At 35.9% G+C, this 23,122-nt stretch overlaps 2 protein-coding genes across 2 annotated transcripts; one reads left to right on the forward strand and one right to left on the reverse strand.

The window, feature by feature from the left end:
* Positions 1 to 1,004: 1,004 nt before the first annotated feature.
* nrap (nebulin-related anchoring protein) lies at positions 1,005 to 16,777 on the forward strand. Its single transcript, XM_053511582.1, has 43 exons — positions 1,005 to 1,224; positions 1,538 to 1,632; positions 1,796 to 1,883; positions 2,638 to 2,739; positions 2,921 to 3,022; positions 3,117 to 3,221; positions 3,869 to 3,976; positions 4,090 to 4,194; positions 4,294 to 4,401; positions 4,483 to 4,590; positions 4,999 to 5,106; positions 5,408 to 5,527; positions 6,161 to 6,265; positions 6,511 to 6,618; positions 6,914 to 7,018; positions 7,166 to 7,264; positions 7,608 to 7,712; positions 7,799 to 7,906; positions 8,095 to 8,202; positions 9,270 to 9,467; positions 9,561 to 9,665; positions 9,753 to 9,851; positions 9,945 to 10,049; positions 10,159 to 10,266; positions 10,415 to 10,726; positions 10,838 to 10,942; positions 11,509 to 11,607; positions 11,824 to 11,928; positions 12,036 to 12,143; positions 12,230 to 12,343; positions 12,452 to 12,649; positions 12,873 to 12,977; positions 13,081 to 13,179; positions 13,293 to 13,397; positions 13,565 to 13,672; positions 13,885 to 14,196; positions 14,349 to 14,453; positions 14,584 to 14,682; positions 14,805 to 14,909; positions 15,016 to 15,123; positions 15,249 to 15,560; positions 15,880 to 16,032; positions 16,186 to 16,777. The coding sequence occupies exons 1-43, from the start codon at positions 1,153 to 1,155 to the stop codon at positions 16,444 to 16,446; spliced, it is 5,487 nt and encodes a 1,828-aa protein (XP_053367557.1). The 5' UTR covers positions 1,005 to 1,152; the 3' UTR covers positions 16,447 to 16,777.
* A 765-nt stretch (positions 16,778 to 17,542) lies between these two features.
* On the reverse strand, positions 17,543 to 21,392 carry LOC128541242 (hyaluronan-binding protein 2-like). Its single transcript, XM_053511585.1, has 13 exons — positions 21,181 to 21,392; positions 20,923 to 20,959; positions 20,640 to 20,744; positions 20,134 to 20,244; positions 19,932 to 20,048; positions 19,611 to 19,727; positions 19,316 to 19,493; positions 19,117 to 19,211; positions 18,781 to 19,024; positions 18,446 to 18,588; positions 18,184 to 18,324; positions 17,939 to 18,081; positions 17,543 to 17,770 (listed from the first exon to the last, which is right to left on the reverse strand). The coding sequence occupies exons 1-13, from the start codon at positions 21,247 to 21,249 to the stop codon at positions 17,609 to 17,611; spliced, it is 1,662 nt and encodes a 553-aa protein (XP_053367560.1). The 5' UTR covers positions 21,250 to 21,392; the 3' UTR covers positions 17,543 to 17,608.
* Positions 21,393 to 23,122: the final 1,730 nt, after the last annotated feature.

Consider the following 23,122-nt stretch of genomic DNA (forward strand, 5'->3'; position numbering starts at 1 on the left):
TGCTTCACACTCATGTGTAACTGGCTTTGAGAGTGCAGTTTACTGTACGTTCATAGTGTGAACAAGCTCACTGCTCATATTTTCATTAGTGATTAATTTATTAACTCGCTTATCAATTCCTATTTAATTTGCACAAGCTGGTAGGAGTCGACTAACACTATAGTGGCTAATCATGAGAGGATTTTGTATAACAGGAATTCTGTTACAAAACAGTTGCTATCTTAAAAGCTTGAAATACAATTAATACATTTATAAATTCTTTCATTCATCTTTAACCACTTCATCCTGGGCAGGATTGCATTGGATCTGATGCCTACCCATGTTTATTGGACTACACCATGGATGGGACTCCAATCTGTTGAAATTCACCATTCAAATACGCACATTCACACACTCATTCACTCATTATGGACAATATCCAGTAAGTGGAGGAAAACCCACATGGACACAGGACAATTAGGTGAAAAGCCACACAAAGTAATGTGAGCACAGGATTTAACTTGACGTTTTTATAAATTCTAATCTAATAGAAATAATAACTATGACAATGAAGAAAACTTGGGTGGTTGATTTTTGCCCAGAGTATCTTTTAAAAACAACAACAACTTTAAAATCGTTGAATATCCATTTTGCCACTTAAGCTATTCTAAATGAAAGCAAGTTTATCGAAATGACTACAGTACGTAAACATATTAAAAGTAAGCACCATTGTAATGCTCCTATTACGTGTGCAACCAGCATGCTCAGTGTGACTTCATTTACTTATTTTGAAGCACAACTGAAAGATGCGGCGGCCGCTGTGACTAAGCTCCCAAAATGCTCAACAGCAAACTTAGTGTTCGGTTACATAAACACAGTGGCATCTCATTCCCCCTCTTCACTGACAGCCTGACAGCCAGTTGCATGACCAGCAACGTCTAAAGAGGGGTGGAACCTTGCATCCACTATATGTAATAGACAGACCTAGCCTGTAACAGTTCTAAGTTTAACACAGGTTAGCTAGAGAGCCACGAGTGTGAACAGGGGATTGTCTGGAAAACTTTGTTTCCTCTCTGAGGTCTGCGGAAGACTACTGATTTTGGAGAACTCTTTGTTTTATGTCTTGTATATATTTATATTTATTTTTGTAGTGAGTATATTAATTGAGAAAAGATGAATATTCAAAACTGTGCCAGGTGTGGATTTGTGGTGTATCCAGCTGAAAAGATTAACCTAATTGGTCAGGTAAGTCTGAATGTTTAAATTATGTTAATATATATATTTGATTTCTGGCATTCAGATGTTTTTTCTTTCCTTGTTTAAATATTAAAAAAAGATTATTTTATAATAATACTAAATACTGATCAAGAAGTTAGTGACTTATATAGTATATGATGATGTAAGAACATGAATCTCATTACCATTCAGGACGAAATTAGCGTTATATGTCTTCCCAAATTTTAGACAGAGCTTGGAAAGCCTGATTATTTGAAGATTTAGATTTTTGTAATACATAATAACAGTCTGTCTCTCTCATCTCTCCCTTTCATTTAAACAGAACTGGCATAAAGCATGCTTTCACTGTGAGGTCTGTAAGATGGTTCTCACTGCCAATAATTATATAAGTCATCAGAAAAGACCATATTGTCAAGTGTGAGTATATAATGATTTATCTTTTATATTTTACATAAAATACACATTTTATGTCTTAAAGGATCTACTGTTTTTATAAGAAGACCCTCTTATAAATGATCAACTAAGCATGTCACTAAACCACCAACCATCAGTTTGCTTATGACTTGTGTACAATTTACAGACATAATCCAAAGAACAACACCTTCACAAGTGTTTATGAAACCCCTATCAACATTAATGCCAAGAAACAGGCACAGGCTGTCAGTGAGGTGAGCATGTCCAAGATGCCACAAAATGCATTATAGTTTTGCTTATTAGGTATATTTGGTTCATTGCTTATATAGACAGCAATGACCCAAAGTCTTTAGTATGCCATATTTTAACTATTGATGGGTTTTAAGGTAAAATATTAACAATGTCAAGAATTTTTAAATGCATGTATATATTATTAATGTACTATGACACTCCAGTGGTTGGCCAATAAAAGTCAGAATAGTGCATTTTATGAGTGTTGTAAAGCTGTTTTAAGCAAAGTTCAGAGGCTGTAGTGACTCTACAGGTTTGGAATGGGGACTGAGTTTCTGCTCTGAGCTATTTCGGTGATGTGACTGCGACTCGACACCCTACTCAGTGCCACTTTATGTACTTGGTGCTTAAATTTATGCAGCTCTCTTCTATTCCTATTTGCGCTCTCTCTCTCTCTCTCTCTCTCTCTCTCTCTCTCTCACTCTAATCCAGGAAAACCCACCTGCTCATGTCTGTTAGTGGGAAGAGTGTATACTCTCTCTAGACTTTAGGTCTATTAAATCTCTTTTATTTCCTGTAATTTTTGCCAAACCTTTTCCCACTGTAAAACTCAGCGTGCCCTGAACAAGAGGGTGGTATTACTGTATGTGTTATGATTAATCACAGTGTTTTTGTAAATCCAATTTATTGGAAACTGTCTTTAATTGTTTACATCTTGGTTATATTTATTGCCTTATCCTATTTAAATTAATGTATAAATAATAAACTGGTTTACAGATAAAATATCGAGAGGATGGTGAACGTTTTATGTCCACTTTCCACTATGACATGTCCAAAGAGATAGAGCAGGCTCGCAAGGTCAGCCAAATGATGAGCCAGGTAAGAGATTGGATACAATTTAAATAATAATTGATAATAATAATAATAATAATAATAGTAATAATAATAATAATATAGAACATTTCCTATACCAAAGTCCATTATATGTTGGTAAGATCAATTCTCAAATCACCAAATCCGGATCAATAAAATGATGAAACCATGTTATACTGTCCTCTAGGGCAATCAATCAGAATTTTCAGGGCAACAGATATGGTATTCGGGAAATGTAAGCAGCCAGGAGGTAGTTCACATGACTCAGGCACAGAAAATCATCAGTGATGTAAGTAATCCCGGATTGCTTTATAAATATGGATGATTGTGTAGTGTAATTGTGGCACCTGAAAGCATATTTCTATAAGTCAGTCTGATCTTAGGTGGAGTACAAGCGTGGCCATGAGGAGCGAGTGACACAGTTCACCTCTGTAGCTGACACACCTGGGATGCTGAATGCTAAGACTGGAACCTCACTGGCAAGCGATGTATGATCACTTTTGCATAGTGATATTTTTAATGCACTTTTAGATCAAGTATCATAACATGGAGGAAATATACTAAAAGATTATTTTACTTGTAATAGTTTTATTTTGAATAGTTTGGCTTCCTTAAAATTATTGAGCTTTGGTAGCAGTAAAATTTCATGATTTAAAGATTTTTTAAAAAATGCTTTAAAGAATTCTGAATAAATTCAATAAATGCCCATGTTATCATTAAAGTACACTACTTGGCCAAATCATCAGACCACATTACCATTTTTCACTGCTCCGAAGGTTCAATTTCTATGCTCCCTACAAAAATTAAGCCTTTATTTCTAATTAGACTCACTTACACATACTTATTTTCAATAAAAAAAAGAAAAGGTTTTCTTATGGTTTTAACAGCTGTTTAGTATCAATCCTGTGAGTTCCTTCGACAAAGTTGATGGTTCATCTCTATTGTTCCAGGTTTTAATATTCCATTGGACAGTTCTTAATCCAATATTGTTTTAACATTTTATTTGCAAGAGACTTCAACTTCTTAAACCTTCTTAAACTCTGCCTTTATATTTGGCTAGGTAGTGTACTGTAGATAGCAGTGTAGATAGTGTGGTTTTAAAGCATTCTTCATATTTCTGGATCTTAACTAACAGGTGAAATACACAGAGGAATACGAGCAATCCAAAGGAAAAGGCAGCTTCCCAGCCATGCTCACTCCAGGATACGAAGTAGCTAAGAAAGCAAACACTCTTGCGAGCAATGTAAGTAAAATTACTTTGGATCAAACCACTGTTATGTTTTTATGTTGAAATAGTCATTTTATTTGTTGGTAGACACTTTTCAAGCTGCCTTTTGATGTGTTCTATCTATTAAGGTTGAGTATAAGAAGGGACATGAGGAGAGAGTTTCAAAATACACCACCGTGATAGATACACCTGAGGTGCTGCTGGCGAAAAGTCAAGGAAAGATTGCTAGTGATGTAAGCATAAACTTTGTCAAACATTATTAATATATTTTAACAAATTTATGACACTAATCAATGGCTAAAAATATAATAACTTATCCACAAATTACCCAGGTTGTTTATATGGAGGAATATGAACAGCAACGAGGGAAAGGAAGCTTTCCCGCTCACTTTACTCCTGGTTACCAAGTGGCCAAGAAAGCAAATGAAATGGCTAGCAAAGTAATTACTCACACATAACTTGCATACTTTTATTACATGTAGAATTTGATATATGAGCAGCTATTTGTCTATGTTGTGCAGGTGAAGTACCAGCAGAAGTATGAACAAGAGATGAAGGGTAAAGGTAGCTTTGAGGCTGGAGCAGCTGAGTACAATTTGGCTAAAGAAAATGCAGAAAAGTTCAGCCAGGTAATAAGTTCATTCCATATAAATACATTGTTTTAGTTACTGTTTATGTTGTCCCATGAACTAAATGGCATATTGCATATCAGTACTTCCGCATGATTTTCTGTCTGCTAATTCTTTAATCACTTCGTAGAATATATATAAAAATTAAACCATGAATATTTAATAATAAATCCATAGGAAAAACATGTATGTATAATTATGTAATGCATATTCACATTTGCTACATAAGTGATATTATGAATATGTTTCTCAGTACATTTACTGTACTGTATATGCTTTGAGATTCACCATGCCTTGGCATTCTCTCATGCACCATGTCATATTGAATGGCTATTACTAGTAAGTTATAAAGACTTATGAATGTGAGGTTGTGCACTTATTTTTGTGGTTGGGAATATTGTATCTCAGCATGCCTACACTGAGGAATATGAGCAACAAAGAGGCAAAGGAAGCTTTCCCGCAATGATCACTCCTGGATATCAAATGGCCAAGAAGGCCAACGACATGGCCAGTGATGTGAGTTCTGACAATTTCTTATTAATGTAAATAAATGAAGTAGACTTTTGCTGTCTTGTTTTCATTACTGATGTGTCATTTCCCGGGGTTAAAAATTCTTAGTTAGGAAATCAGTCTTAATGCCAAGGACTACTATTGGAAAATGTCATTCCAAAAAGCTTGCAGCCGACCAATATAGTTCCATCGCCTGAGTTTATGTGTAAAACGTGTTATTTAACACAAGGAGAATGCAACCTGACATAGATCATGTTGTTCTTGAGTAGCTTAAGCATTTATTCTCTCTCCGCATTTTAACCTGCAGCTGAAATATAAGAAGGATCTGAACAAGATGAAGGGCAGTGCCTCAGCCTACCATAGCCTGACACCTGATGAAAACCTGGCTCTGAAGAATGCCTGCAAGATCAACAAGCTTGTCAGTGAGGTGAACACTTGTTTTGATATTCTTCCTATCAAAATGTTTCGTCATCCGAACAGTTCGAACATTTCACACAGTTTGAACTATTCTATTGAACGTTCTTGAAACATCATCTGACATGTCTCTGACATCTGACCAAACCATGGATGAACTGTGATTCCCATGCAGACATATTTGGCAAAGCAAACTGTCATGCTGGAGGACAGAGATGATTTATAAAAGGCATCTGTCATGAGCTCAGTCAGACACAAAGGCACCGTGTACAGTATGTTGTGTTCATGTTTCATGGCTCTCCCGCTGGGTTCAACTCATCACACAAAGCATGAAAACAAAATCTGATATTACATCACCATACTATTGGTATGTCGAAATACCTTTTTTAAAACTTGATGACACCAGGCTATCATCATCATCATCATCATCATCCTCTCAGCCTAATTTATGTTCAGGGGTCAAAGAGCAAAGATGCTTCTGCGTTAAGAATGCGAAGGTCATTAAAGGTTTAAAATAGAATGCCACTGTATTAGATTAACACCCAGCAATGTTTATATGAGTTCCTTTGGACCCAGACAAATTCTGTGTTAAATCTACACTGGAGATTATATACGTGATGACCACTTTTTTATTTTTTTTAATCAGGTTGAATACAAGAAAGATCTTGAGAACACAAAAGGACACAGCATCAACTATTGTGAGACACCACAGTTTAAAAATGCTTCCAAGATTGCCCAGTTTACCAGTGATGTGAGTATGGCATTTGCAATATGTGACTGCCTGAATGAGAGCATTTTCTATATTTAAGCAAGATATTACTGTGCAGATCTTACACACCTATATATCTCATAATTACAATAATAAGAAGAATTATATGATAACAATGACATTGAGAAAATACATCCACAATAGTGCTGTATTTCTGACTACATACTTAGTCATTAAAATACTATAGATAGTATCAAATACATTCTTCAATCTTATTGTGTTTGCAGAACAAATATAAGGAGAAGTATGCCAATCACATGAAGGGTCACTATGAAGGAACAGGGCTTGACAAGAAAACCCTACATGCGATGAAAGTCAGGAAACTGGCCAGTGATGTAAGACATTATTGCTTTTACTGTAAATGCCTAAATCATTTGTAATTATAGCTAAATATAATTTAATTATTTAAATTTCTGCCTTATTATTCTGTTATATCTTGAGGCATAATACTAAGTACTATGAGTTATTTTGTAATGATAATGAATATTTAGTGTGTACTGAGAAACTACCTAGAAAGGTATACACAACAGTTATATCATGATAAATGTAACCCCATGACCACAGCATGATATAGAAAATAATGTTTGCAGTGAAATGTTATATATGTACTGTTTTTGCCTTCAATTTTAGATTGCTTATAAGTCAGAGAGTGAACACGAGCAGGGTGAATACAACTACCCTGCTGAAATCACCCCGTCTTATCAAACCCAGAAGAAACTGGAACCTCTCAAAGATGTGCGTTTTCTAATATATACTAATTTTGAAAATGACATTTACAAGTCTATATTTATTTTTAGTTTTATAAAAGCCATTTAATGTCAGTAACAAAACTGCTACCTAATATACCAAGTGATATTAAAATTGAGCTTTTTTCCTACACAGAAAAATTACAGGCAGCACATTGACAAGCTGAAATACAGTCAAGTGACAGATACCCCTGACATTGTTCAAGCTCGAATCAATGCACAGCAACTTAGTAATGTAGGTATTGATATCTCTTTTAGCAGTGAAATGTATTCTTTTTTTAATTAATATAGTATAATAGACCACTAATAATGTTATATCGTACATTGCATTATTGTCATGTTTACAATGTTTTTTTTTTCTAAGAAAAAGTCCTTCTTACAAGTAGTAATCAATTAAAATATAGGATTATTATTAATTAAATTAAACTTATTTCATTTAAATAATTAAACTTATTTCTTATTAAATACTTATTTAATTGTTATTTAATGCCTATTGTTTAGTATGTCCAAACTTTTGAATAGTATTGTGTATAATCTAAAATTTAAATTCTAAACACATGCTGTATTGTATTTTTCAGCAAAACTATAAAGCCAATTATGAGAAAACTAAGACTCAGTATACCTTAGCTCATGATACACCACAACTTAAGACAGCCAAAGCCAATGCAGATCTCATCAGTGATGTGAGTATACAGTACAAAACATAGGTAAACTTCTTTTGTCTTGTAGTTTTGAAGGAATATGTTATTGACACCTTTTATGATCATAGATCAAGTATAAAGAGGAGTGGGAGAAGAGTAAGTCCAAAGCATGTGACATTGGTGTGGACACACTGACCTTCAAAGCTGCAAAAGCTTCAAGAGACCTGGCCAGTGATGTATGCATCTACTGTATTTGTGTTTCCAAACACACACACACACACACACACACACACACACACACACACAAACACACACACAAACACACACGCATCCATGCACGCACACACATATACAGTACACACGTATATGTGTGTACATAATAGCAAAATAATATTATTTTAGTGACTGTGAACATGTCTTGCAGATTAAATACAAAGAGACATTCACTAAGAACAAGGACAAAGCAATTGGTATGAATGTAAGCGACTCGAAGACTCTCCACTGCCTTCAAGTGGCCAAGTTAAACAGTGAGGTAAAATCCTTTTGCAAACACATTGAGATATTACAAACACACTGCCTGGCCCAAAACCTGATTATATGGATTAAATCAAGCAAATACTTAAGAGCTCTTAGTTGGATAATTGCAGCAGTAATTATTGTGTTTCAGATGTCAAAAAAATATTCGAGTGAGTAGCTTCTTATTTTAAGTCAGAAGACACAGTCTGTGGTCATAGAAAAGATGTTACTGTGTTACTGTGTTACCTGCATCAAGCAAAGAAAACAACTAGGGATATTTTTATTTATAAATTATTGAAATTTGGTTAAAAGCTGTTCAACCGATTATTAAAACCTGGAAAAGGAAGGACAGTACTGAATTGTCAACTTTGCAGAAGAAATGAAGAAAAAAAAAAAAAAGTTGTAAAAAAAAAAAAAAGAGAAAATGGAGAGTATAAATCACAGCTACAGTATGTTTAATAACAATGTGATAAGAACATGATTGAGATAAAAAAAAAGACCACTTATTTAGAAAAAAACAAAGGTTTTGGAGCAATAGACAAAGGTCATGTAATTGAAAAAGACCATATTCCAAAGCTATGGGTGTACGTATTAGGGTAATAAGGGAAGTCCATGAAGTGAATTCCCCATCATGCATAGTGCCCAGTGCACAAGCCTCTAGATGCAGTATTATCATGTGAGTGACCTAAATATACTGAATGTGAAGGTTACACCATCTATGCATTTTTTCCTTCTTTCATGGCACAGGCATATTACAAGATAAGAGTCATTGTGCTCAAATTGGGGACTAGGCACTAGGAGTCCTGAACTTAAGCCCATTGAATATCTTTGGGATGTTTTAGAGAATACAAAGTATTTTGACTCTCCAATCATCTCTCTCTCTCTTTTTTAAGACAAAATTAATGCAACTCTGAATAGAAATAAATGTTGTGATGTTGCATAACATGGTTAAAGCAATACCACAGTGAATGCATATGATAATCAAAGCTAATGGCAGTTCATTCAAATATTTGAGTTTGCATAAATATAATATTAGCATAAACTGAAAAATGATATAAATGTTATAATTATTTATGACTTTAGATTGCCTATAAGAAAGACTCAAAGGAGACTCAGACCAAGTGTAACCTGCCTAAGGACATGGTGAATCTAAACCATGCAAAGAAGGCCCAGGCACTGGCCAGTGATCTGGACTATAGAAAGAAACTTCATGACTACACCATCCTGCCCGATGACATCAAAGTACAGCAGGCTAAGAAGGCATACAACCTGCAGAGTGATGTAAGAAAAAGTAGAAATGAACATATGACTAAAAGAACAGTTTTTTATTCTTATTGCACATTTTTAGCCTTTTGTATTGGTTGATCCAAACAGAATCAGTACCGCTCTGATCTGATGTGGATGAAGGGAGTGGGCTGGGACTCTGACGGCTGCCTGGATGTTGCACAGGCCAAGAAAGCAGTGGAGCTTGCAAGCGATGTAAGTTGATTGTGTGTAAAAGAGAATTTGTTTAAAGATTTGAACATTTTAGCTTCACTGAATATTTACTTTAAAACTACTTTGCAGCAAAAATATCGTCAGAAGGTGGATAGCATGAAGTTCACCCAGGAAGCTGACACGCTATTCATCAAGCATGCCAAGAAGAGCCAGGAACTTCAGAGTGATGTTAGATATTTTTGTAAACTTGTTTTGTCTGACTCATTCTAACATTCTAAATCAACTGACAGAGTTTCATACTTTTGACTGATCTTTTCACAGCTGGCATACAAGGCTGGCACTGAGCAGATCATCCATAAGTATACTGTGAGCAAGGATGAACCCCTCTACAGGCAGGCCAAAGCTAATGCAGAGCTTCTCAGTGATGTATGAGTTAATTCACAAATGTCTCACTTATCTGCACATGAAATACTTTGCAAATAATCAAAGAATTTAAGATTTTAAGCCGATGCTGTTTTCCATTTGTGTTTTTTAGAAAACCTATAAGAGTAGTTGGGAGGCCCAGAGGGACAAGGGCTTTGAGCTAAGCTTGGATGCACTGTCAATTCTGACTGCCAAAGCTAAGAGGGATCTTGCCAGCGATGTGAGTGACCAAAATACAATAAGTGTAGCGCTTACCTGGATAGTGAAAGTCAAATATTCAAGGAAATATGCTGTATACGCATTCAAGTTGAACACGTACACAATACAATGTCAAATCTAAATAAACATGTTTGTCTTTTTTTTTGTAGGTGAAATACAAGCAACAATATGAGATGACAAAAGGAAAGATGATTGGGGTGAAGACTGTGGCAGATGATTTTCAGTTGGCCCACTCAACTCTTGCCACTAAACTCCACAGTGACCGCAACTATAAGAAAAAATATGAGGACAATAAGACCAAATACAGTACATCACTTGATATGATGACCATAAGCCATGCTAAAAAGGCCCAAGACCTGGCTACAGAAACCAACTACAGAACCTTCTTGCATGAGTATACAAGCGTGCCCAGTGACATGAAAGTAGAATGGGCCAAGAAAGCCTATGATCTACAGAGTGATGTAAGAGTCAGATATAACAATTATACAGTATATTTAGGTGTGCCTGAGCTACAGGAATAACCACCTGAATTTTTTTACAGTTGATTATATATAAGCTACTTTCTTCCTCAGAAAAGTTATCGTTCTGATCTGAACTGGATGAAGGGTGTTGGCTGGGAGACTACTGGATCTCTTGATGTAATGCAGGCTAAGAAGGCTGGCAATATCCTCAGTGAGGTATTGACAAACTGTTTGAACTCTGAGCATTATTAGCATTTGTAAAACCAAGGCTCTTAACTCACTTAAGCTTTAAGTTGAATTTTTTCTTTTTTTTAAAAAAAAAACCTCATGTAGCATATAAGAGATTACAGTTTGATTAGGCCTACAGTATGTTTACAAACTACACAAAAGTGTATGATTCATTCAGTCAGGGCCAGAACACAGAAATACCACCCAGAAGAATACTTATAAAACACATATACAGTAAGAATAGTATATTTCATTCTACTATGCACTAATATTCATTTAGCATCTGAAAGTCTGTAGGATGATTTATTCAATTAAACAACCATATTATCTGTTTATCAACATGGTGTCTTAAATGAAATATCATTTATTAATCACCATTTTCACAAAATAAGTATCAATATATATATATAAGAATGATGAGTCTTGGAATATGAAAAACAAGTTTTCTGTAATATCCATGTGCAATTTTATTCAAATAGAATTTTTTACAATTTTTTATTTAATTTTACAGTAGATAACAAATTGATCACCAATATGCTGCCTGTGTGTTTCAGAACAAATATCGTCAGAATGTAAGTGATCTGAAATTCACCAGTGTGGAGGATACACCAGAAATGGTGCAGGCCAAACTCAGCAACAAACTGGCACTAGATGTAAGAAAATTCCCCATCAGCACATCAAGATTAGACATATTTATACAGAACACCATTATTAAATATTTATGCCAGCTTAATGATTATGTGGAACTCTCAGTTCTAACACTTTAGTGGTAAATAATGAATTTATTCATTATAGTTCTATATAATGAAATAATTTCTCTTAATTCTCCTATTTGTGAATATTTGTTTAAATACTGTATAATTATACAGAGGTTGTACAGAGAGAAGGGAGAGAATGAGAAGCACACTTACACAATGACAGGAGACCTCCCAGAGCATGTGCAGGCCAAGATAAATGCTATGAACATCAGTGAGGTGAGATTTTTCTTTTTTTAATGTTTGGTACGCTGTTTCAGTACCACAATTATTCCTCAATATAAAATCCACTCAAACATTGCGTTCTCCCTGTGTTCTCCTTAAAGACACGCTACAAAGAATCATGGACAAAGCTTAGAGATGCGGGCTACAGATTACGGTTGGATGCTATTCCCTTCCAGGCAGCCAAATCCTCTGGAGAGATACTTAGTGATGTAGGAATAAAATTGTGATTTTGTATTATGTTCTGGTGTTATGTATCAGGGTGGAATAACTAAACTCTACATTTTTTCACTTTTAGCAAAAATACAAAGAGCAGTTTGAGAAGTCCAAGGGTAAGATGATTGGCCTGAAAGGATTGCAGGATGATATTAACATTGCTCACTCAGTACACACCACCCAGCTACAGAGTGATGTGAGTGCACCAGTTGTCTATACTGTATTTAAAATATCAATTTTGTAAGTAAGAATATTAATATTCATTAATCTGACTTATTTGATTTAAATCATGCACAATCTGCAGATTAAATATAGGAAAGACTCTGCTAAGGGACACTCTCAGTTCCACCTCCCAATGGACATGCTGAATGTGGTTCATGCTAAGAAGGCCCAGGCTCTGGTCAGTGACCAAGACTACAGATTTACCTTGCACAACTACACCGCTCTGCCTGATGACCTAAAGGTGCAAGCTGCCAAAAGAGCTTATGAATTGCAGAGTGAGGTAACCTATTATGCCTTTTAATATTAAAAAACCTTAATTGATTAATGCAATATTATAAAATCACATGTCGTTACTGTATAGCTAAAGATTGTTGTTGGATCTATTGCATGTAATTAGCTTTGTAACATATAGACATATACTGTACAGTACATACAATGAACTTATATGTAACAACTTGCTTTTTTATTATTGAATAGTTTATTATTTGTTTGTGTTGCATCAGAAAGTATACCGCTCTGATATGAATTACCTGCGTGGTGCTGCCTGGATTGCTACTGGTGCCTTACAGATTGAAGGCTCCAAACATGCATCAGAGCTTATCAGTGAGGTATAGCATATTTGTTTCATTGTTTAACATCTAATTGAACATCTAAAAAAATAAAATAAAGAACATAGTTGTAATGATGAATTGCTTTGTCTTTATTTATCAGAAAAAATATCGACAGCAGCCGTATGCATTTAAACATACATCTGTTACCGATTCCCCTGACATTGTTCATGCCAAATTCAGCAACAAGATCACCAACGAGGTGCGTTATTATGTGTTTTTAATCATTAACCATCTGATGGTTAATTGAAACATCCATCTGATGATTAATTGAAACAAATAAAGGAAATTCTTGTTTATGTTTAAACTCAACAGCGGCTATACAAAGAGAAAGGCGAGAACCTCAGACACAACTACACCATCACTGCGGAGCGACCGGAGATTACCCAGGCCAAGATCAACGCTGCTAATTTCAGTGATGTAAATCATTTACGCCAACTTAATCACATTTCCTTTGTTTATTTAACCCTATTTTTACAACTAATCATTTATATTATCTCAGTGTCAAAATTTTCTGATTTTCCTTTTGTGGTATTGTGGATTTTGAATGTTGTAATTGAATCCTGTACTTGTGTTCTTGTTCTTAGACCAAATACAAAGAGTCCTGGCACACGCTGAGGGCTCAGGGATATAAACTGACGATGCAGGACATCCCCTTCCAGGCAGCCAAAGCATCCACAGGCATTGCCAGTGATGTAAGAAAATCAGTGCTAATTTTACATATTCTGTAAATGGCTATAGATATAACTAGCGATTTTCACCATAGTGTGTAATGTCAGTGCAACATAGTTTAATCACCCAAACTGTTTAATATCAGTTGTTAATTAATATTATTCCTTTAAACAGTATATATAGTTTTGCAATTATGATTAGTAACCTAAAAGTCTGAACTGATTCCACTCCACAGTACATGTACAAGCACAATCATACACTGGAGAAGGGCAAGCACATTGGAGCGCGGAGCATTATGGATGACTCTCACCTCCTACACTGCTGGCAGATGGCACGTCTGCAGAGTGACAAGGACTACCGTAAAGAAGTCATGTCCAACAGTGGGCAGTATCACCTTGGACTAGACCTGATCAACCTGGTTCATGCCAAGCAAGCTCAGGCCCTGGCCAGTGACCAGGACTACAAGAAACGCCTCCATTCCTACACCATATTGCCTGATGACATGAAGACGCAGTGGGCAAAGAAGGCTTATGAGCTGCAGAGCCAGGTGAGAGAAAAGGAGTTTCTTGGGGAAGGGTTTATCGGATATAGAAAATTGTTTGGTAAATGTATACAGTTTTTCTGATGGCTAAGAAGAGCAGAACAACAATAACTGGGATTTTAAATAAAATACTATGTAATGTGCCTTTTTTTTCTCAGAATTTGTACAAATCGGATCTAAACTTCATGAAAGGAGTGGCCTGGGACTCAGTTGGTGCACCTCAGATTGAGTCAGCAAGAAAAGCTGGAGAGCTAATCAGTGATGTAAATCCACACTATGAGTAACATACAGTAGAACGAACTAAAACATAATAACACTAAACAGTTCATCCATCTATTTATGCAACTTAATGTCTGGTTTTCTACAATATAAACATCCCTTTTGTAATTGCAGAAGAAATATCGTCAACTTCCTGGCCATCTGAAATTTACCCAAGTGGCTGATTCCCCTGATATTATCCATGCCAAGAACAGTTACGTGCAGTGTAGTGAGGTATGTCTACAACTAATGTATTTCAAATACTAAAGAAATGCCAAAATAAATATATATACTTCAATATAGGAGTACAGGGTTAAAATGTTGGTAAAGTAATAACCAATTTCTGTTTATTTCAGAGATTGTACAAGTCTGGGGATTCTGAGTCCATGCACAAATATACCCTACCCCCAGATCACCCTGACTTCATCAGAGCAAAGATCAATGCACAGCAGATCAGTGATGTATGAAAGAAGGCTTTTTTCTCCTTTTAGCTTTAAAAACGTACTGCATTCATTTACTAAATATGATATCATGGGCACATTGTCTTTCCATTATTTGACTCTACAGAAAGTTTATAAGGCTTCAGGAGACCAGGTGAAGTCAGCCGGCTTTGACTTGAGACTAGACGCTATCCCCTTCCAAACAGCCAAGGCCTCTAGAGAAATTGCTAGTGATGTGAGTAACAACTTTTAATAATTTACTGGTCCTATATAAAAAGTCCTTTCTTTCCTATGGAAAGAATTACATTTTCTATTCAAACAGCTGTTGGGTTAAACTACAATTTATCTATTGTTCTTTAGCTCCGCTATAAAGAGGCCTTTGTGAGACAGAAGGGCCAGCAGGTAGGTCTCCTCAGTGTTGAGGATGACCCCAAGATGAGACACTCACTGGCTGTAGGCAAGCTGCAGAGTGACAATGAGTACAAGAAGCAGTTCCAGGAGACACGGTCTCAATTTAAGATCCATGGAGACCAGCCAGAGTTCCTACATGCTAGGAAGAGCCAGGCTCAGGCCAGTGACATCAAATACCGTCAGCATCTCCATAACTACACATGTGACCCACAGCAGCTGAACTTCCAACACGCCAAACAGGCCTACAAACTGCAGAGTGATGTGAGTGGAACATCTTATATTCTGTGTGATGTTTACTTCATGGCAAATATTTTTTTTAAACTAAATTTTTTTATGGAGCTATGTAACATTAAGGATATTCAGCAATATTTTTGTAAGACATTGGTTATTGTTTTATGTTTTTCCAGTCACAAGATGGGCTTGAAATAACTGTGATCTTTATTCAAGATTCAAGATTCAAATAACTTTATTAATCCCAGAGGGAAATTGCTTATCAGATTATCTTATCATGTATCAGAGAGCTAATGGACTCTCATTAGCTGTTTAAACATGGCACTTGATTTTGTGGTGATGGTTGCAGGTAAACTATAAATCTGACCTGAACTGGATAAAGGGGGTGGGCTGGACTCCTCCAGGCTCTCATAAGGTAGAAATGGCCAGAAGAGCTGCTGAGCTTGGCTTAGCTGAGGGGCTGGACACTGAGCAAGCCATCTCCAAGTACCAAGAATTGATGGTAATAAAACTTAATAGAATCTATAATTGCAACAAATATAAAATGGATATGATAAAAAAGAGAAAAATGAACAACTATAAAAAAAGAAAAATGGCCTAGCCCAAGTCTGCTTAACTATTCTCTTTTCTCCTCTCCTTATCTCCACCCCATCAGATGCTCCAGCGCCAGATGCAGTTAGAGAATCAGCAGCACAGCTCGTCAGAGGATGTGGAGACCACAGAGCAAGTCCAGCAGCCTACAGTCAATCCAGACGCCATGGAGATTCTTCACGTCAAAAGGAAGAAGACTATCCACACTTCTTTTAAACAGGCAAAAACATCTAAGTCCATGACCATGCAGTCTGTATCATCTAACTCCTCTACAAACCAGTTCCTCACCAATCAGTCCCCCGAGCAAAAATCCATTACAAATTAGTGATCATTTTATAATGTACAGTAGTGTAAAGAAAGCAGTCTACAGCTATGCTTTTGTACCAGCAATTCTATAAAGTCAAGTAAAGAATATTCTAAAGTTAAATGAAGAATATTTATGTGAAGACAGTGAATACACTACCAGTCAAAAGTCTGGACACAATTTTTTTCTTCTACATTTAAGAGCAGTACTGGACTTTATTTTTATGTGAAATACATATGGCATTAGGTTATTAAGTAACAACAACAAGTCAGTTGTTATTTTAAGACATTAAGTTTAGCTGTTCTGGAACAGTTCTTGCAAAAACATTATTGTCAAGTGCATTTGCAAAACCCATCAAGCACTGTGACAAATCTGGCTCTCATAAAAACCATCTCAGTAAACCTACTTATAGAAGCTCATTTAGAGTTACCAGATTCAAAAATTCCCAATTTACAGCACCTCAGATTAAAGCATTTAGGAAAGCTGTACTGACAAGAAGATTATTGCATATTTTAGATGCCTTCAGCGCTGTTTTACAATGTCGAAAGAAAAAAAAAAAATCAGAAAAGACCCTGGAGTTGTGTCTAACTTTTGAATGGTAGGGTAAATTTGAATGGGTGGAATGATGGAAGATTTATGAAAGTGTGAGTTATGTAAATGTAATGAAAGTGTATAAATTCACAGAAGGCATTATTGATTGACACATGAGAAGATTTTAAAGTAAGTACAGATGGATTTGAGTATTTTAGAGAATGTATCATGCATGTGAAAAAAGCAGGAATGCTGTAATGGAAATACAAGTGCCTTTCTCCTTTTTTTAATTAATAATGAATTAAAGCAAGCAGATTTATTTTGAAATAGCTGAAAACTATTATTTAAAGTAAAATGTATAACTGCTTTTGTGTGTCACAGGTGGACAATTAATATTTTAGACTGCCAGTGGCAGAAGAGTTTAATTTAAAGGTGTGTAAGATACAGTATTCTTTATGCCTGGCAGGTTCAGCTTTTTAATTTTGCCAATAGCTACAGATTTAAGCTAAATTAAGAGTACTGGTACATGGTTAATGTATGTCTTATGACAAATGGATCTAAAAATAAAGCTCTTTGAAACCAGTGCTTTGCTTTCAATTGTCTGGTGTCATTTTATTAAAACATAAATCAATAATGCATGCTCACTGCAACTCTACAAGGGGTGCATTTTTTCATTGATCCAGTCAATAAAGTGAGTGACACGGGCATAAACGCCAGGTTTACTCTTAATTCCACAGCCGTACCCCCAGCTCACCACTCCATAGATGTAATGTATGTCATTCTGCTTACAGCTCAAGGGGCCTCCAGAGTCTCCCTATAAAGAGCAAAGGCAGCAAAATAAAAGTAAAAACTAAATTGTCTAATAAGATGTATGGATTTATTTAGCAAATGAACACATTAATTAATTTCAATGTCTGATCATTATTAGCTATAAATAATAATATGTAAATTTTTGCAGTCACAACCAAACACTAATACACACCTGGCAAGTATCAACCCCTCCTTGCATCCGTCCAGCACAGAAGGTGCTGTCATCGAGCACTTCACCAAGAACATCCTCATCCATGCAACGGCTCTGGTTGATCAGGAGAACTTTTGTATCCAGTAACTGTTTAGAAAGACTGCCTTCAAGAACAAAGAAAGAAATGGATGTCTAATCAGTAGAGGAAAGCACATAATCAAGCAACTAAAAAAGTATGAAGATAAAGAGAGGGAGAAAACCCACACCTGTCTCAGTGACTCCATAGCCTGATATAGTGCACGTCATCTCATCGGGAAAAGGGCCAGGGGGCAAACAGGCAGCTTTGACAAACCTGGTCTCTCTGGCGCAAAGTCCATCTTCAGATACAGGCTTCAGTTTGAGCAGGGCTGATATATATTTACATGTCATATGTATAAAAAAAAGCATAATTATTTATTTAGTCAGTCATCATTTTATAAAATATAAATCCATCAATGGTATGTAGAAACAGGGTGTTTAGTAGATGACCTATGTCATTGTATACAGCTTTATCAGTTGATGTGTAGTTCTCATGCATGATATAATATTCAACTTCCACAGTCTGATCTGCTGCCTCTTCCTTCATCAGGTCCACCCCACCCAAGACCACCTGCATCTCAGTTGTGTTGTCACTGTTAAGACACAGGTGCCAGGAAGCAAAAAAAATAAAAAAAATAAAAAATAAAAAATGCAATATATTAAAATATTTCTTTATCCATCAAAAAAAAAAAATCTTTTAAAACATCAATGCCCGCTTAAATTGTATATAGCTCAGATATCAGTATGTATTGGTCTATTGCGCTACTTCTAAAGACAATACACACATGCAGTGAGCAGCAGTAAGGACCCAGCAGGAGTTGAGGAGAGTTCCACCACAAAAATGACTGAAGTCCTCAGTGCTATTTCTAAGGCGTGTCTGTACAGAAGCTTGCCAAGGATAAGCTCCAGGCTTGGACTTTCTCCCACCAAAGATCCTAGATGTAATCGTACTTGGCCGTGGCTTTCCACACTCAGAGAACTCCCCCTTTACAATATCCTCTTCAAGAGTTGTTTTGCTAGTAGGGGAACCTGTAAGTGTATATGGAGAACGTCAGAAACAAGTTATGGTTGTAAAAGGAGAAATTGAGGAAGAAAAGTAAAAAAATATGGAGGATGTGTACTTGGTTCATGGCAGCGGGTGACATTGCAATCATCCCAACGCAATTTGGTTTTGTATTTAATGAAGCACCAGGGCTGGCTTTCCCCATCTGGATTCCTGGACAATGGAATGTTTAATACATAAAATTGTACAGTATTAGATTTGTTGTTTTTTGACTTATGATTCTCCATTATACATAAAAGCTCACAGGTAGATCTCACCTGCAATAGTTATGGGGTCCAATTCCATCGTCTTTTACATCTCCATCATCATCATCATCAAAAGGACCATATTTCATAATTAGGTGAGAATTCCAAGGCAGACACTCATCTCCAGACACTGTTTCACTGACAAAACCTCTGTATGATGACCCATCTCCCTCATAGCAATCTTTAGGACCTAAGGGACATGCGGTGAATCAACAGCAAGTTGTAAAAGATTCCCAACAACAACAACAACAACAACAACAATAATAATAATAATAATAATAATAATAATAATAATAATTCAACTTACCAACTTGACAGAACTTTCCACTGTAGTTTTCAGGACACTCGCAGTGGAATCGAGTTCTTGTACGACCCTTTACACATGTTCCACCATTCAGACACGGACTGGGATTACAGGATGAGGCTAAAATAGAGCAACATAAAGACTTTTATTCTTCTTATAATTCCCATGCAGTAAAAACAGTCTTTCTCTGAAAAATTAACCTGGCTCTGAAAAATAATTACCTAATGAGCAATGATTATTAGCAATGATTATTTATAGAAATTGTGTTATCAGGGTTCTAATAAAATGTCTTTTCTGTCATTGTGAAACGCTAATCACACTCACCTTTCCTGCAGTTGGGAGGCTGAAAGGGTGCGTAACACTTGCACTCATAAAAGGGATCTTTGTCGATCAAGGTGCACTCGCCACGACCACATTTGACATTCATACACATGTTTATGACTATAAAAAATTTCCACAAATCCATAAATTAATGCTCCATGTGTCTTTTCAAATAAGTAGTTATGGTAACAATTCATGGTCTTACCATCTTGACATCTTCTGCCCTTAAAGGGTCGAGGGCAAATACATTTGAAATCACCATTACCAGCGTTCTCACATGTCCCATTGTTGTAACAGGGATTTGGATCACACTCATCTGAGAGGACAGATATATATACAGAGAGAGAGAACACATATCAGTATTATATAAAATGTGTGTTTAATTCCACATTTAACTAACAATTAAATGCATTTGCCAACCATATTGAGCGACAAGTTTAAATTTGGTACAAAGTGTCTGTATTTTGTCCTTTAGACTCATCAGTTTTGGTGAAAAAAGTCATAATCTGGCATTTCAAGTAGAGGTATCTACTGTAGTACAAAAACAAGTATAAATGTTTAGACATAAATTAATTACCTGAACTTACATAACATTGTGACTGACTAACGTTTTTTTTTTGCACTACTGCTTACTGTTAACGATCAAAAAAGAATGCTTTGAACTTACTGATCTAACTGTCCAATGTTGAAATGATAATAAAAATGTTTTACCTATGTCATCCAGGAGGCTAAGCAGCCAGTCAAGGCTTTCTTCAGTCGTGTTATAAATATTCTCATCATATTCCTCTCCCGTCTCATTCATAGCTTCTAAAACACCTAAACCAATTTAAAAAAACAAAAGGTACTGATGTGACAAAATATGTGTGTTTACACCTTCAAAAAATTAAGATTTTAGTTAATTTTTTAAGAGTATTTGATAATAATTATAATACTAATAATAAAACATAATGATGATGATGATGATGATGATGAAAAAGACATTATTTAATACCACCTTCAACTATAGCACTGATGAAGTCGGAGACCAGTCCCTGAAAGATTAAACAAACATGGAAAATTGGCGTATAAAAGGAATAGGTTGCCTTTAATAAGCAATGTAAGCATTTAGCCCATAGAGTAGCCAGTAGAACACTATTGACTGGCAGTCCCAAACAAAGTTAAAAAAAACAAGTGTGTAACATGTTAGTGTCCATGCAAAAGGAGATTATATATAATTAGCACAAGGTTTAACTATAACAAAATTTCTACATACCTTCTTTTCTGCTTCTGCAGCTTGGTTAAAACTCTGCAGACTCAACAGTAAAAGCAATAGTGTGACCATATTGTTGCCAGTACTGGTCACACAATTACAGGAAAGAAATCTTTACAGCCTTAGGAATGTAGGCAATCATTCTGATCACCTCTTAAATATTCATATAGAGCCACTACTGTCAGGCTGGCAATCATTAGCCCACAACATTGATTTACAACCCTGTGCCCTAACAACACACACCCCCATTAGACTGTTGGCCGGGGATGTATACTATCCCTAGGTGTTTCAGATCACTGTTTATTTATAGACAGTTTATTGGTAGGATTGTTGTGACATCAGTGTTGATAGATTCTGAACGATTTTTTAACTGGGTTAGTGGTCATGCTTGTATCTGTATATTTACTCTCAATTAGCACTTTGGACTTTGGAAAAATCTTATTTTGCCAAACGACAAGCTGTCTTATCTGTAGTACTGCTCATGGTGAGAGGTGCTCACGGTAATATGTGCCTGTCAGGTTAGCCTTATTATAGTATACAGTATATACAGTAATTCAGTTAAAGTTTTTACAGGTGTTTTATTTGATATTTTTTTATGTAGGTAATTCTAAGAAACCTGCCCTGAAAAAAGATTTTTAGTAGGCATTTTGTTATCCACATATGTACAGTGGGGTAAAAAAGTATTTAGTTGCCACCAATTGTGCAAGTTCTCCCACTTAAAAGATGAGAGAGGCCTGTATTTTTTATCATAGGTATACTTCAACTATAAGAGACAAAATAAAAAAAATGCAGAAAATCACATTGTAGGACTGTTAAAAAATTTTGGGCTGTGGATGAATAATTTGAGTTTGTATTATTTCTTATGGAAAATTTTGATTTGGTTTACAAGTGTTTTGGAATACAAGCCTGCTTCCGGAACGAATTATGCTCGTAATCCAAGGTTCCACTGTATACTCTTTGTTGCCAATGACAGGGGTCAAACGTTTTCTGTAAGTCTTCACAAGGTTTCCACACACTGTTGCTGGTATTTTGGCCCACTCCTGTTGATGTCATAGGGGTGTCACTGGGCAACACAGACTATTAACTCCCTCCAAAGACTTTCTATGGGGTTGAGATCTGGAGACTGGCTAGGTCACTCCAAGACTTTTGAAATGCTTCTTACGAAGCCACTCTTTCATTGCCCAGGCAGTGTGTTTGGGATCATTGTCACGCTGAAAGATACAGCCATGTTTCAACTTCAATGACCCTGCTAATGGAAGGAGGTTTTCACTCAATATCTCACTATACATGGCCCTATTCATTTTTTCCTTTACGCATTCCTTTTCCTTTACATAATGTTTTCACCCCCATGCTTTACAGTAGGTATTGTGTTCTTTGTATGCAACTCAGCACTCCTTCTTCTTCAAACAAGAAGTTCAGGGAACAAGAAGAAAAGGGACTGGACTGATAAACACAAACACACTCACACACACACAAACACAAACATTATCACACAGCTTAACTCAACTACCTCAAAATATTGAGACTGGACTGACTAATCAACACAAGTGCAGACACACTGACCTACACCACCAAATTATCGTACACACCAACCTGTAAATGCTTCACTGTTTCTAACAATCTTTTTGCACAATGATCATTACTGAACTACATTTTTGCACTAATTCCTCAAATCTTGCTGCTGTTTTAAGGAATGTTTGTTTACCCACTACCTCAACACCATATTTTATGTTCTGTTATGTCGTGGTTGCGCACTGTCACTTTGTTGTTGCTCTTGTTTGCACATTTGCACGTGCACTTTATGTTGTCTGTAAAAATGTTACTTAGCTAGTTAGTTTTTGTTAATTTATGTTGTAATTTATGTTAGATCTCTCTGTCCTGTCTCTGCTAGCCAGTTAACTAGGCCTCTTGGTTAGCTAGTTTAGTGTCTCTGTTAATTTATGTT

The sequence above is a fragment of the Clarias gariepinus genome, chromosome 14, assembly GCF_024256425.1.
Source record: "Clarias gariepinus isolate MV-2021 ecotype Netherlands chromosome 14, CGAR_prim_01v2, whole genome shotgun sequence".
NCBI lineage: Eukaryota > Metazoa > Chordata > Actinopteri > Siluriformes > Clariidae > Clarias > Clarias gariepinus.

What these genes read in the sequence shown, in the direction of transcription:
- nrap (XM_053511582.1), top strand. Translation starts at nt 1,153, where the DNA reads ATGAATATTCAAAACTGTGCCAGGTGTGGATTTGTGGTGTATCCAGCT. An exon ending in ATGCACAGCAACTTAGTAAT is followed by an intron (nt 7,265 to 7,607) that starts GTAGGTATTGAT and finishes TGTATTTTTCAG; the next exon opens with CAAAACTATAAAGCCAATTA. An exon ending in AGAGGGATCTTGCCAGCGAT is followed by an intron (nt 10,267 to 10,414) that starts GTGAGTGACCAA and finishes TTTTTTTTGTAG; the next exon opens with GTGAAATACAAGCAACAATA.
- LOC128541242 (XM_053511585.1), bottom strand. Translation starts at nt 21,249, where the DNA reads ATGGTCACACTATTGCTTTTACTGTTGAGTCTGCAGAGTTTTAACCAA. An exon ending in GCCTCCCAACTGCAGGAAAG is followed by an intron (nt 19,728 to 19,931) that starts GTGAGTGTGATT and finishes GCTCTATTTTAG; the next exon opens with CCTCATCCTGTAATCCCAGT. An exon ending in GAGGGGTTGATACTTGCCAG is followed by an intron (nt 17,771 to 17,938) that starts GTGTGTATTAGT and finishes TGCTCTTTATAG; the next exon opens with GGAGACTCTGGAGGCCCCTT.